General features: G+C 45.5%; 1 protein-coding gene across 2 annotated transcripts in view; it reads left to right on the top strand.

Annotated features, from left to right (window-relative positions):
- Nucleotides 1-15,273, top strand: part of MAP3K20 (mitogen-activated protein kinase kinase kinase 20) — a 1,049,056-nt gene that overhangs the window by 378,476 nt on the left and 655,307 nt on the right. For both annotated transcript variants that reach the window (XM_086956144.1, XM_086956145.1), the window contains exon 4: nucleotides 13,004-13,105. In XM_086956144.1, the coding sequence (XP_086812270.1) occupies nucleotides 13,004-13,105 (102 nt within the window). The remainder of the gene's footprint in view (nucleotides 1-13,003; nucleotides 13,106-15,273) is intronic.

Here is a 15,273-nt window from a genome sequence, read left to right on the forward strand (position 1 = left end):
ATTGCTTGAGACCCATACCAACAGAAAGAGCGACCAACCTTTGCACCTTTAATTGCAGCCTACAAAATCTATTCTGTGATATGAGGACCTCAGGGAAACAATACTCCGATCAGTTTGAGGTTCTCTCCATTTATTTACCATTCTTTCAACGATTTCTGACTGTGAACACCTGCATTAGAGTCCTTGTATTCTGATTCAAATTGTTCTCCCTACACCATAGGAAGAGACAATATATGCCTACTGTGCTTTTCATTTCAGTGTGAAAGGGTGGAACCAGCCACTACCTTCACATACATTTGTCATAAGGGTAAATTACCAAATGCAATACTGTTTCGTGTTTCTCCTCCTGTCCAGCTCACCTCTCGGACTCTGAGACCAGTACGCCTCCAATGACCTATGATGCAGGTCAAGCTAGCTCTGCTATCCCACAAACCACCCCCTCTATTGCTCCCAACACAGTACTCCCTAACCCTCCTAGCACCTGTACCGCGCCCCTCCCCCCTTATATGGATATCGATACTCTGCACTCCAGAGCCACCAAAATAATTCAGAGCATCCATTTCTCCATCCTGGATCTAACAAACCTCCTTCCCCCCGCCTAACTCTCCTTCGCTAGCCTCAAGCCCCTGCTGAACTCCACTTCCCCTCCTATCACAGAGCTCCCCAAACACCCTCTACCTACATCCTTGATGCACATTCGCCCTCGTAAGCACCCTTGCCACCTATCGGATGAGGAAACCCTAGCACTCGGCCTCTCCTACAACCCTTCCCTCACCTCACCAAATCTGCTAGACCTCACTGAAAAGGAAATCTTCGCCATTCTCCAGGACCACAATGCAGCCCCAGTTACCCACTTATCTATCAGACGTGAGTGCAGAACATCCCATCTGCACAGTCGCTATCAACCCCTGCAGATCAGCTACCCTCTGTAACAGAAGTGTGATCAGAGCAATCCAGCGCCCGTACACCTGCCCGCCCCGACTCCTGACACCCCCTACAACCCCTCCCTGACTGGTCTCTTTATTAACGGCAGATCGGCAGTAAAACATGCTGCCGATGTTGCTGCTCTCATCCTGAGCAATAATTTCGACTTAGCAATTCTAACAGAATCATGGCTAAACGATTCCTCATCCCCATGCCTGGATCTCTTAGTCCCTCCCAACTATAACATTGCTAGGCTGGACAAACAACATAGCTAGAAAGAAGGTGGTATCGCCTGCATCTATTGCTCTAACCTTCTTGTCACTGAACTTCTGGCGGATACCACTGACTCCTGCGAATACCTCGCCCTCTCAATTTGCAGTAACTCCATCCAACTGTGCAACCTGCACATCTTTTACCACCCCCCCAGGCATGAACGACTCCTTTTATGACCACCTCATGGAAATTCTCACAGCAAAGAGTTCCTCCAACGCTAAAGACATTTTCCTCAGCGATTTCAACCTGCACTGAATGACCCCCAGGATCCTCATGTCAACGCCATTAAAGACCTCCTGACCGATCAAGCCCTGACCCAATCTTGTTCACACCCAACTCACTCGAAAGGGGCCACTCTTGACTGGATCATCTCTAAGGAAGCAACCGTCAAGCTTATCTCTATAGACCCCCGTGACTGGTCTGACCCCACGCCATTGCCTCTCTACTAACCGGGACCCACAAGACAAGGGCACCACATCCGGTGCTTCTTAAACGCTGGGTCAGAGACACCAAGAACGTGGACCACAAGGAACTTGAGGCTCTGTGCAAATCTGACCTCCCCCCGCATATCATAATGGTCAGTGACCTCAACGATCACTATTCTGCAACTATGTTGAACATTCTGGGTGACCTAGCCCCACTAAAACTAAAAAGAACTAAAATCAAAGATAGAAACCCCTGGTTCACTGGATCCCTCAACAATGAGAGGAGATCCGTCCGACAATCCGAAAGAATCTGGAGACAGCACCCCTCTGCCGCTCACCTAAAATTTCTCAGCCAGGCCAGAAATATATACGACAGGAACATCATCAACTCAAAAAAGAATTCTTCAGATCGGAACTGGGTAACACCCAGAACAGACCCTGCAAACTCTTCGAACTGGTCGAACACCAATACAACAAACTGGCCAAAACATCGAAAGAAAACCCCAAGTCTCTAATTTCATCTGAGAAATCTTGTTTTTTGTGGATAAAATTAAAACCTTAGGTAGCGAACTTAGTTCCGTCTCATACTCTCTACCCCCCCTGACCAACGCCGCCCCAACAGGCTTCTCCTAAGAATCATTGAAAACTTTAGAATAGGTGGAAATACTATACTAAGCTGTGCGTTCGGCAGGGTCGTGATATTGCTATCACGTACCATTTTCCAAAACAATCTTTACATCCTAGGGACAGGCAGCCCTTAGTTACCGAACAGCACGCTAAAGGAGGACTTTAATTTTGTTGAAAGTTTACACAAAAACAACGTAAATATCGAATAACTGGAGTGCCAACGGCCTAACTCTACATTTTTTATATTCACCTAAGAATCAACCACGCTGGACCGACTTCACACTCTACGACGAAGACTCTGTCTCCAAAATCCTATCTACCTTAAACCGGAACAACCATTTCAACGACCCCCTCCCCTCTAACTGCCTAGCTACCGCCGCCCAATCCATTATTCCTAGCTGGACTGCGATAATTAACGCCTCTCTCCGACGAGGATCAATTCCTGACTCTCTGAAAGTGGGCTAAGTCCTCCCCATTCTGAAAAAGCCGTCGCTGGATCCAGCCTCCCCTGACAATTTCAGACCTATTGCCAACATCCCTCTCTTAGCTAAAGTGCTGGAGAAGTGTGTGCAACTGCAGCTAAGTCATCACATCAAAACCTTCCACCTACTCAATGACTTCCAATCTGGATTCAGACCGGGACACAGCACTGAAACCACCATGCTCCACATCATTGATGATGCCCACCAAGCCCTTGACCAAGTCAAAACATGTCTCCTAATCCTCCTAGATCTATCCTCGGCCTTCGACACGGTCAACCATGGGAAGCTACTCGAACGTCTCAAACTCAAGATGGGATTAGATGGCCCTGTCCTCGAATGATTTAGATCCTTCCTCCAAAACCAATCTCAGAGATTTCTAATCAACGGCAACATGTCTGCTCCCTCTTCGGTCACGGTTGGAGTCCCTCAAGGATCAACGCTGTCCCCCACCCTCTTCAGCCTTTATTTAGAACCGCTTGCCGAAGTCCTTCGCACCGCAAATATCTCCTACCATATGTACTCTGACGACACTCAGATCTACATCAAAATCTCATCTCTCGAGGAGATTCTCTCCCTGAATGAGGCCCTGAAGCTGACCGTCCAATGGCTCTCCTCCAATCAACTCAAACTCAACGCAAAGAAAATAGAATTTCTTCTAATTTCCCCTCCAAAAACCGACCCTGAGATTCAGATATGGATTAAGGCCTTCACAACCTTAAATTGTCCACCGACCATTGTGGACTGGGCCAAATCACTGGGAATAACCTTGGATTGCAACTTGAACATGCAAGACCACATCAACTCGATGGGCAAAGCTGCCAGATTCCACCTGAGCTACCTATGCAAACTGAAATTCTTCCTTGACACTCTCGACCTAAAACTGGCAGTCCAAGCACTAGTCATTTCTAGACTGGAATATGGCTGTTCCACCCTCTCTGGTTTACCCAAGATCTCCCTAGCACCCTTAAAAGCTTGCCCCAATGCAAGCGCCAGACTCCTTACCGGCACAAGGAAATTTGATCACATTTCTCCACACCTGAAAGCGCTGAACTGGCTTCCTCTCGAGTTCAGAATACAGCTTAAGCTGGCATGCATCAAACACAAGGCCTTATACTCAAGCTCCCCTGCATATCTTGCACAGAAACTTGTGGTATCCGGAGGATTCAGAAACTCAAGGTCCGCCAGAGACCTCCTACTCCAGCCTGCACGCTTTCTGGAAAACAAAACGTATAATTGGGCATTTGCTGGGGCTGCGCCAAGAATATGGAACTCCCTCCCACCCGCCATCAGAAGAATCCCCTCTCTTGCATGTTTCAAAAAGGAGGCCAAATCGTTCCTTATGAGTAAATTCCTTGTCTAAACCCTGTCCTTCAACTACCACAGAGACTATTGCCTCCCTCTGTCGACCTTTCGCCCCACCAAGAGACCTGGGGCCTGTCTTAAGCAACTGTAATGTTAGCTGTACTTTGTATCCTTCCATCCCTCTTGTACTCAGCACCCCCCCACCCTCCCAATTTATGGTATTCTCTCTTGATTTCATGTCTCTTGTACAATTCTATGACTCTGTAAAGCGCTCTGATACCCTAATGGGTCATGTTTGCGCTCTATAAAATACCAAAATAAATCAATAAATAAATAAATAAGTTATACCATCACAACAGTAGCATTCTGATGACTGGCCCACTTCCTTCCAGGATGAAGTCCTACATGCTAGTGGAAGGTGACTCTGTATCAATAGGAGGCAAAGACATCTCATCACTAGTGAGAGGACTTTATCTAGGTCGAGCACATCATTTTGGTGAGGTAAAATTATCACCCAAAGCTTGACCATGCAGGCTTCAGAAAGAGGTTCCTTCTAACATAATCTGGGATGCCTCTTTATTAATCTTGAAGAAAATCAACAAGAGCAATCCCAATAGCTCTTGGATCCTGGGTAATAATAGTACATGTAATAACAGTGGAGGGGCTTTTTAAAGCAAATTCTTATGTAGTAAGACTCACTGATAAGGTATTTTAAAGATGGATTGTGATAAAAGGCAGAAGTCCATTACAGGTCCGTATGTTCTCATCATCAGGTAAAACAGAATTTACCGAAATTAATAAAGTGCAATGAACACTTTTTATATTGCAATAAAAATTATAAATCTCAGGGTGCGACAACAGAGTGAAGCGACAGCTCAGTGCTCCTGTGTCAAACCATCATTACTTGTTGATGGATAAACTGTGAAATGTAGAACTATTAATAATATTATTATTAGTTGTCCAGCAGTAGCATTGTAATAGGTATTTTCATTTTGTTGTTTGCTTACTTAACATGATCACAATAAAAACTAGCCACAATAAAGTAAAAAAGGTGCCAGTCCTCCGATTACAAGAGCTAAAACATATTATTTGTCGTGGCAGGCCCCAACACGACTAATAGTAAAATACAAAGTACAAACACTCAAACAACATATGTCAGATATAACAGTATAGATTTAAATTCCTCAGATCATCATTTGCAAAGGACCTTGTGTGTTCATTAATTTTCCCTTTTATTTCAAAACATTGAAATATGTTGGAAGAATTTAGACATCACCTTAAAGGCAACGGGTCACTGGCGCTGCTAGTCTGCAGGAGCTAAGTGAATCATTACTCTTGCAGGGCTTGTCTAAAGTTCACTACAGACCCCACAAGTATGATAGTCATCTTTAAGAGTAGCACATGCTACTTTGGTCCCAGAATACTGGTTGCATGATAATGGTGGGGTGGTAACTTGGCCGCCTTAAACACTGGTATTGTGTGTTAACACCTGACCAGTATCGTGCAGTTCCAAGTTGGTCGCCACTTAATGGGCAATATCGGTGGACCCAGCTGTATCGGGTGGAATAGTGCATGGTATTCACTTTTCTGCGGGATTAACTCTCACGTTTACCGCGTCCTCTGATTGGGTAGTATATGTGACCAGGGGTGGCTGGTCCTTGAGAGGTTTGAGGTAGGTGGGAGGAAGAGAGAGGGAAGATGAGATCATTGCGTGTCAGAGTGGAGCATTACATCCGCATTGGAAGAGGTTTGGGTGGGGGCAGGGAATGTGGCCAGACTGCCCTGCACTCCATTTCTAAGGTGATTTTAACGGCTGATTTTTCTGGCCAGTAAAATAAATACAATGTTGAACAATAGTTCACTCACGATTGAGCACAGTCTAAGTCCAAAAGTGTTCCACTCAACTTGTGATCAGAGAGAGAGAGAAAACAAGACCATAGGTTAGCGGTCTAGTGGTTTAAGTGATCCAAGGCAGAACATGGCTGCCTCTCTCTCTCTCTCTCTCTCTCTCTCTCTCTCTCTCTCTCTCTCTCTCTCTCTCTCTCTCTCTCTCTCTCTCTTGAGAGAGAGAGAGAGAGAGAGAGAGAGAGAGAGAGAGAGAGAGAGAGAGAGAGAGAGAGAGAGAGAGAGAGAGAGAGAGAGAGAACAAGACCATAGGTTAGCGGTCTAGTGGTTTAAGTGATCCAAGGCAGAACATGGCTGCCTCTGTAGAGTGCAAGCAACTCAAGAGACTAGAACACTGAGGCCCCGCACTGAACCAGTAGCAGAGCCCCCTATGACAGCCGCAACCATCCACTGCTCAGGAGTCCCAGGGCTATTACAAAGATGCCCCTCACCAGCAGCATCGTTTACCTCAAGGTTGATTCCCAGCTCCACTCCACAGCGCGCCAAGGGCATCCGGGTGCATGGCAGTGGTGACATGCAAGAGTCATCAGGTACCGGAAGAGCAAGGACAACAGGTACCCCCAGCATGGTGTCCTTGTCACACCTGGAAGATCTCCACAGTGTGGCCCAAAGTGCGACTTGCCTCCCTCCTGCTCAGTACTGCCCAGCATATTTCCTCGGATGACCCGGGAGCAGTTGGATTGTGTAATGGGGAGGGGACTCATGAGCCCACAGCAAATAATTCTCCATACCACTACATGCCTGATTGCAAACCTAGTGCTTTTCAGGTGTTTGGAACGAGTATTATATCCTGTGATCTTTTCTTATCATTCATAACAATAATAGGTCTGAAAGAGAATTAATCGTTTGGAGCATCAAGGGTCATATAATGGTGTACGCTTCTTTCTGGTGTCTTCAGAGCATACATTAACTTGATATTTCTCCAAGTTAGCGCATTGGTTACTAACCGCAGAGCTCCGAAACACAGAGGGGCTGATTTTGATGTCGGACGGACCTGAGGCAGTCTGACATTAATTCTGTACTGACACCGACTGACCTCCTGAGCGACGTTATCACTGACTTTATCACCCCACACGCCCTCCCCTCCGAGGAATACATTCTACTGGGAGACCTCAACTTTCACCTGGAAAAGAGCAATGACAGCAACGCCACCTCCCTTCTGGACAATCTCGCCAACCTCGAACAACTTGTCACTACGCCCACCCACATCGCAGGTCACACACTCGACCCTATCTTCACCTCCAGCAAACATGTCTCCTTCAGTCACACCACTACTCTCCATTGGACGGACCACAGCTGCGTACACTTTATCTACAATAAGACCACAACTCTCAACCATCCTCAACCTACTCTGCGAAGAAACTGGAACAAAATCACCATCGACCAGATCTCCTCATCGCTTCTTCAAAACCCCCCTGCCCACTCCTCAAACCCCGACCAAGCAGCAATTAACCTCACCCAAAGGCTATCCAACAGCGCCGACATCCTAGCACCGCTGAAAAAACGTCAAATCAAACTAGGCAGCAAAAACGCCTCCTGGTTCAACGATGATCTTAAGAAATCGAAGAAACTCTGTCGCTCTCTCGAGAAGTCCTGGAAAAAAGACCCAAACACCAGCACCAGGGACGCCTTCAAAAACGCCACCCGCATACACCACCAACTAATCCGGTCTGCCAAGAAAGCCGCATTCAAAGACCGACTAGATAACAACGCCCACAACAGCAAGGAATTATTTAACATCGTCAAAGAATTTACCAACCCCTCCGCCAACTCCAACGACATCACCCCCTCTCAAGCCCTCTGCGACTCCCTAGCTTCGTTCTTCCACAACAAAATCGCAGACATCCACAACAGCTTCGACAACCGACCCGGAGACCAACCCACCCAACCCTCTGCAGGACCTTCACCCCCCTTGAACATCCTTAATAACTGGAACCCAATCTCCACTGAGGACACCATCCACCTGATGAACTCCATCCACTCAGGATCCCCCACAGACCCCTGCCCTCACCACATCTTCAACAAAGCAGACTCCATCATAGCACCACACCTCCGAGACATCATCAACTGCTCCCTCAACTCCGCCACCTTCCCGGAAAACTGGAAACACGCAGAACTTAGCGCCCTTCTGAAAAAACCCACAGCGGACCCCACCGAACTCAAAAACTACCGCCCCATCTCGCTCCTTCCATTCCCGGCCAAAGTCATCGAGAAAGCCGTCAACAACCAGCTCGCCGCCTTCCTCGAAACCAACAAATCCCTTGACTCCTCACAGTCCGGCTTCCGAGCCAAACACAGCACGGAGACCGCCCTCATCGCAGCAACAGACGACATTCGAACTCTACTGGACAATGGAGACACAGTCGCCCTCATCCTCCTCGACCTCTCCGCAGCCTTCGACACAGTCTGCCATAGCACCCTTCTACAGCGCCTCAGAAACATCGGAATCCAAGGATAAGCACTGGAATGGATCACCTCGTTCCTCATCGGAAGAACCCAGAGAGTCCGCCTCCCACCATTCAACTCAGAGGCCACTGAAGTCATCTGCGGCGTACCACAAGGATCCTCACTCAGTCCCACCCTCTTCAACGTATACATGAGCCCCCTCGCGGCCATCGCACGCCAACACAACCTCAACATCATCTCCTACGCGGATGACACTCAACTGATCCTATCACTCACCAAAGACCCTAACACCGCCAAAACCAACCTACATGAAGGAATGAAAGAAGTAGCCGAGTGGATGAAGCACAGCCGTCTGAAACTGAACTCAGACAAAACAGAAGTCCTTATCTTAGGTACCTCCCCCTCCGCCTGGGATGACTCTTGGTGGCCAGAGGCCCTTGGAAAAGCACCCATCCCGACGGACCACGCACAGAACCTGGGCGGCATCCTGGACTCCTCACTCTCTATGAACAGACAAGTCAACGCTGTTTCATCATCTTGCTTCAACATTCTTCGCATGCTCAAAAAAACATTTCGCTGGATCCCCACCGAAACCAGAAAAACGGTCACCCATGCACTTGTTACAAGCCGCCTGGACTACGGAAACACCCTATACGCCGGTATTACCGCAAAACTCCAGAAAAAACTCCAACGCATCCAGAACGCATCAGCCAGACTCATACTAGACATCCCACGTAAAGACCACATCTCTAGTCACCTGAAAAACCTCCACTGGCTCCCCGTCAATAAGAGGATTCCTTTCCGCCTCCTAACCCACGCACACAAAGCACTTTACGAACTTGGACCCGAATGCCTCAACACACGACTTTCCTTCTACACCCCCTCCCGCCAGCTACGATCCTCCAACCAAGCCCTTGCTACCGTACCTCGCATCAATAAAACCACCATGGGAGGTAGATCCTTCTCCTACCTCGCAGCTAAAACCTGGAACTCACTCCCCACCCACCTTCGTCTCACTCAGAACCACCTAGCATTCAGAAAGCAACTTAAAACTTGGATATTCGACAAGTAATTCCCCACCCTTCTCCAAGCGCCTTGAGACCCTCCGGGTATGTAGCGCGCTATATAAATCTTTTGACTTGACTTGACTTGACTATTCTTTACAATGGGAGCATACATTCCGGCTGGAATGCATGCACTCATCATAAAACGAAGAGGTGCAGTTTATCCCTGCACCCCATGGCAGGCACCTCTAGGTGCATGCCACGAGGTGCAGGTATCAACAAGAGGGCAACAGGTGTCCCCTCGGCTGCCATCCGGAGGCCTTGCACCCAAGGGGGCCCTGCTGGGGACACCTAAAGATGAGTTCTGACAGCCTTTCTGTCGGAAAGGCCGGAACAGAAAGGCTGTCGGAATCTGACATTGTAATCCCTCTGGCAGAAAAAGTCGCACTTGGGATTACTGAAATCATTCCAACTGGCGGACGGGCTCTCTGAACCCACCAGAAGCCAGTCGGAATGATTTTTTTTTTTTTTGAGTTTTATATAGCGCTGGCTAGACCCGGAGGTATCAGAGCGCTTTACAAGAGGATCAGTGAGTCATTAGATTCATGTTACATCAGTTACAAAGCATAGTCAAACATAAGATAAAAAACAATGTTAAGAAATTCGTTGGAGTGAAGAGAGGAAGGAGACAAAGCATGGAGACAAGGAGAAACTGTGTCCAATGTCTGGCTTGGTAAGTGACGGCAGAGGGGTGAACCAGGGCCGATCTCCTCTATAGCTGTCTGGGCAGCTCCACCGGGCATCGGCCATAGTGCTCGGACTCCACTGTCAGGATGATGATCAGGGTTAGTCTGTAAATGTCCAATTCAAAACGGGGGAGTTGGAGAGTTGGGAACCGCAGTCCGATATAAACCCCAGAGTGAAGGGGTTTTTGTATCGGTGTTATCAAGGCGCAATCCGCAGGCAACCCGATTTCTGGGAAACACAGCCGCCAAAGAACCGGAAGAAGACAGCAGGCAGTATGGAGTCTGGGTGCGGGCACCATCTTGAAGTCAGGTGTTGTCCAGGCCTGTCTCTACAACAGACACCTTGGCCTCGGAATTCCCCCAGAAAAGAGCGTCTTCGTCAGGGGGTAAAGGTTGGAATGCCCAAGAGCTCAGTTTGGGAGAGCCCCGGAGCATCAGGGGTACCCCACAGATGTAATCGAGATTGGCCCTAGCCGTCATCCTGCCTGGGAACAGGTGCTCCTCAGGGTGTTTATGTTGATCAGTTTTGACTGCAGGTATGTCCGCCATCTTAAGGTCAGGCATCAGAGACAGCCCAGGGGTTTGAGAGGTGAGAGAGCTTGAGTGCTTAGGCAAGGGTGGAAGAAAAGGTAGGGCTTACTTGGTTTTCCTAGGTAGTAAGATAAATGGCAGTAGATCAGTATCGGAGGCCGAGGCAGCGTTCATCACTGCGGTGGCAACCACCATTTTAGGTACCGGCATCAGGGTCAGGCAAATCAGGCAGGTAAGAGGACTGCAGCAAGTCGAAACAATGCACAATGAATGAGAGAACCAAGGTATCAATTAGACTGCCTTTTCCTGCGGATATGTCAAGGCCACCGTTAGGGGCTGTTAGAAGCTGTTTTAGTATTAGACTCAATGCAACCGGGATTCTGACTGAAGAATAGAGAGATCCAGTCCCAAGATGGCGGCCAGCAGGTCTTCCCAGGAGTGGTTGCCAAAGAGCAACCGACTCCATCCTAATGGACCGCCTAATTATTAAGGCTCCCGGTTTTCCGTTTTTACAGATTTTTACAGATAAATACAGACAGAAAACAATGTGTTTTCTGTCTGCATTTATCTTTAAAAGTGGATTAATACAGAAAATTGTGCTTCTTTTAAGTGACTCTCCGTGCTTTCTTTCATGAATTATAGGCCAGTAGCTGAGCAGATGGACAGTATGGGAAATTAAAAAAACAGGATGAAATGTCTTTAAATAACCAACTATGTTAACATATATTTATGGTATAGTGCTAATATCTACCAGTGTATATATTGTGTTATATTTGGCAGCTTAAATAGCTAAAACATGACAGACATTAAAGTATGAGTGCGCGTCTGTCACTTAAATAGATATGGAAATGTACAGTTTTAAGACTTCATTTATACGCAAACACAAAATAAATACAGATAAAATGGCCCAAAAATAAATATGGATAAATACAGACGGAAATGGCCAACAAATATATACCATAAAACCGAGAGCCCTAATTATGATGTGCTCGGAACGGCTCTGACCGATGGTCGGAGCAGTTTCCGACCCCATCGTAATCAGGACGTGAGCAGTAATTGCCGCTGTGTGTTTCCGAGATCTGCAATCAGAAAAGCATACATTAACTTCAAGGTTTTTCAAGTAAATGTGTGTGTAGAAGATACCAAATTGAAGCGCACAGATCTGATCTGCGCTGGCGCAGTGCACAGACGGACATCAAGGCTCCCGAAGACTTGGTTGGGTTGCACCCCACAACTATATCCAAGCAAGGCACGCAGATATCCTTGATTCAGTGAACTCTTTTCTGATATTATTGTGTAAAAGTAGCAACCATAGACTTTGCACATAGTTCTTTGTATTTCGACAGTTAAGATTAAACTTTACTGATGTGTCGGCGGCACCCCATGTTTTAACGACGTGTGCGAGATTAACTTTTTTTTCTCGCTGGGACTTTAGTTCTTTGTTGCATGTCTATGCTTTTTTCGTTTATTATGATTGTGAAAAATGTACCTATAAATTGCGCAGCGCTTTTGCTTATGCAGCACCAAGCGCATTGACACTTGGGTGACCTGTGCTGTTCTCGAGTCTGCTTTTTGACGTGGAGAAGTCTTTCCTATATTCACTTCCACGGAAGTTGTTTCAATTTATATTCCATCAGAAATCCCATGTCTTTGATTGGTATTTTGATAACACATGATCATTACCCATAAGCAGCACTACAATGTACATATCAGGTTTTGTGGACTTAAAAAAAAATCTGTGCTTTTACACTTTGATTAATGTTCTGAATAAGATACGCATATTATTTACTTATGGAAACGTTTTTAGATGAATATTCATTTATCTTAAGTTTATTTCAATATTTTTTCACTGTTGCTGAAAGGGTTACGTTTTACTTACTGTTTTTTCTTCATTCTCATATTTTCCAACTCCCCTAGATACATTTAGATTTTTTTTTAATGATTTGTGCATTTTGTGTTTTGATGTTAATTATTGTACTGCTTTTTACATTCTAAACTAAGTGAAAGGAATTGGTGGTATGTCTTTATTTGGTTGAAAGTCATCTGAAGAGTTCCTTATTTTGAATGTATGTGAAAGTGTTGGGCCATCATGTAAACTGCTCCTGAAATATAATTGAAGTGTGTTGGTGATGTTTCCGAAATTTTTAGTTTCTTGAAAATACACCACCTTGTCATAAACCTGTTTGAGAAAAAGCCTTTTAGTTTGCCATCACTTCATCGGGTTGTTTTGTGTCACAGTAGGCAATAGCAATATGTCTTTTCCTGCTGGAGTTTTAACCGTTGTATTGAAAACATCACACATGTTCACCTAACTCAGAAGTGCCATGTTATTTAAACCCTGACTCCATTTTTAAAGAGCGGAATGTGCTTTTTTACAGAATACGCCGCAGGAGGCTCTCTCTATGACTACATCAATAGCACGCGCAGTGAAGAGATGGACATTGATCAAATCATGGCCTGGTCGACAGATGTAGCCAAAGGTGAGACCAACTGGGTTTGAAAATCCTAGACTTGGGTGCCTTCAGAAGAGTGTGTTCAGAAATGGTCGTTCTTAGAGGCATTCTTCTAGGAATAAGAAACGGAGTTCTTTGTGAGTAAAAAAAAAAATCTCAGGTGCTCAAAGTGTTTTTGCTGTTGAGGCTGGATTTGTTAGCCTCTGAGAAAGTCGGTTATTTGAAGCATCAGTCATTGCAACCTGGTGCAGTTTAGGCTATGTGAGACATTCTTCCAAATTCCAATTTTGATTCATGCTTTTTAGTGGAGACTCTGTTTATTCTGGAACCAGGCGCAGTAGCATCTTGGATGTATGGAATGTGCTGTGGTGCAAAATAATATGCGGAAGGAGATGAGATTTAAAATGTCTGCCAATGGTATATTTCTTGTAAAAATGGCACTCAATGTAATATATATGATTTTGCTATACTTAATAGCTTAATTGGGAAACACCACCACTCGAAGTTGCTTTAAGTAAATATTGTAATTCGCTTAGTTAATCCACCATCCATGGGGTCAGTGAGGTGGAATCCTCTTTACACCTCTTGTCTGGCAACTCTGACTTTCAGAGATGCATGCTAGCAGTATATAACATGGATAAAGTGACAAAAGAAGCACAACATATTGCGGTCACAATCAGTGCCTTTGCATCTCTAAATCAGGGTCCTTTTTTTGGGAGGAAGGCTGGAAAAGACAACAGTGTAAGCCTAGGGTACTTCCTTTCTTTTGTAAATGTTTATTTTGATTGGGGATTACAGATCAGTAACACAACATATCTTTTTACCGCTTGTGTGAAAATCGGGGGCGGCTGGTATCCTTTGAAAGTGGTGAGGCGAGTGAAGTGCCCTTCTGCTTCTCAAAATACATAAGTAAAACAAACATTCACAATAAGTATACAATAAAATACTGGCATGCATTACAGTGACATTATACATTTTAAAAATGTTTACTTACCCGGGCTGCATCCTCTGCAGTCTCTGGCTCCGAGCACAAGGTGAAGACCTAAAAACCCTAAGCAATCCAGACGTTGCTTTCGTACTGTTATTCCGCACGAGAGCAGCACCAGGATTGATCCTCAAGATCAAATGAAGTAGTGAATTAATAGATACCTGCCAAAAATATTGGCAACTCTACAATTGGCACACAGTTATGCCAGATCTTCCAGTGTGGAGCCACTGTCTCGCCTTCCCAGTTGTATAACAGGCCATATCACTTTAGTCTGTTCTTCTTGGAAGTTTTGTGTTAATTTACACAATCTTCAAATGCTGACATATTTCTTCAACTAATCACATTAGGTGAAGGAGTTTAAAAATCTTGCCAGTTAGACATATTGACACACTGATAGCCTGCATTGGTTTCGAACATTTTCTTCCACATTTCAATCCACCCCCTAAAATATAATCCTCAGCTCTAGCACATTTTATCATCTATTGTGGGGTGCATTGCCCACCCTGGAATTACTCGAAAATGCATGGAGAATCCCATCTTCCTTCATCTAGTTATTTTATCATGCTTTCATAATGTTCACAGTCAGCACATAGGGTGTCTTTGTGCAATGAAAGTGAAACCCAACTAAAACCCTGTTCAAAATGCTTGGCTGGATGCTAGAGAAAAGTCAGAAATTAAATGTTTCCCTAATGTGAAAAATGCAAGCATATGCAGCAGATGCTTTGGGGGCATTGAAGAGGATCAAGGCCAAACCTGAGAAAGTCCTGCTATCGAGCTCTTGTTTCTAAAACAATGCACATGCATTGATTAGATGAATACCAGGCCTGCAAATGGGTAGATACATTCACGTGGCGCACCCACAAATATATTTATGAACCATAAAAAAGCACCTTAAAAGGATCCCTATCATGATACGGTGGGGATTTAAGTTTCTTCATGAGGGGAATCACATGTCGAGTAAAGTTTCTGCCACTTTGGAGATGATTGTCAAGCCTCTGGTAGACATATTGCCATAGTCAGGCTGGAAATCTATTATGGAATACTGCCATGTGCTGGCTCTCATTTATTAGGCAGGAAATGAGCTTATGCAGTTGTACACGTTACAAAGCAGGTGGACAAACTGCAGAAGTCTGGGTCAATAGCTGATGTCATAGTTAAAGCTGAGGATCCTAACTACACTACCAGTTACCTGCATTTACGCTGGACT

Source organism: Lissotriton vulgaris, chromosome 2_1, assembly GCF_964263255.1.
Source record: "Lissotriton vulgaris chromosome 2_1, aLisVul1.2, whole genome shotgun sequence".
NCBI lineage: Eukaryota > Metazoa > Chordata > Amphibia > Caudata > Salamandridae > Lissotriton > Lissotriton vulgaris.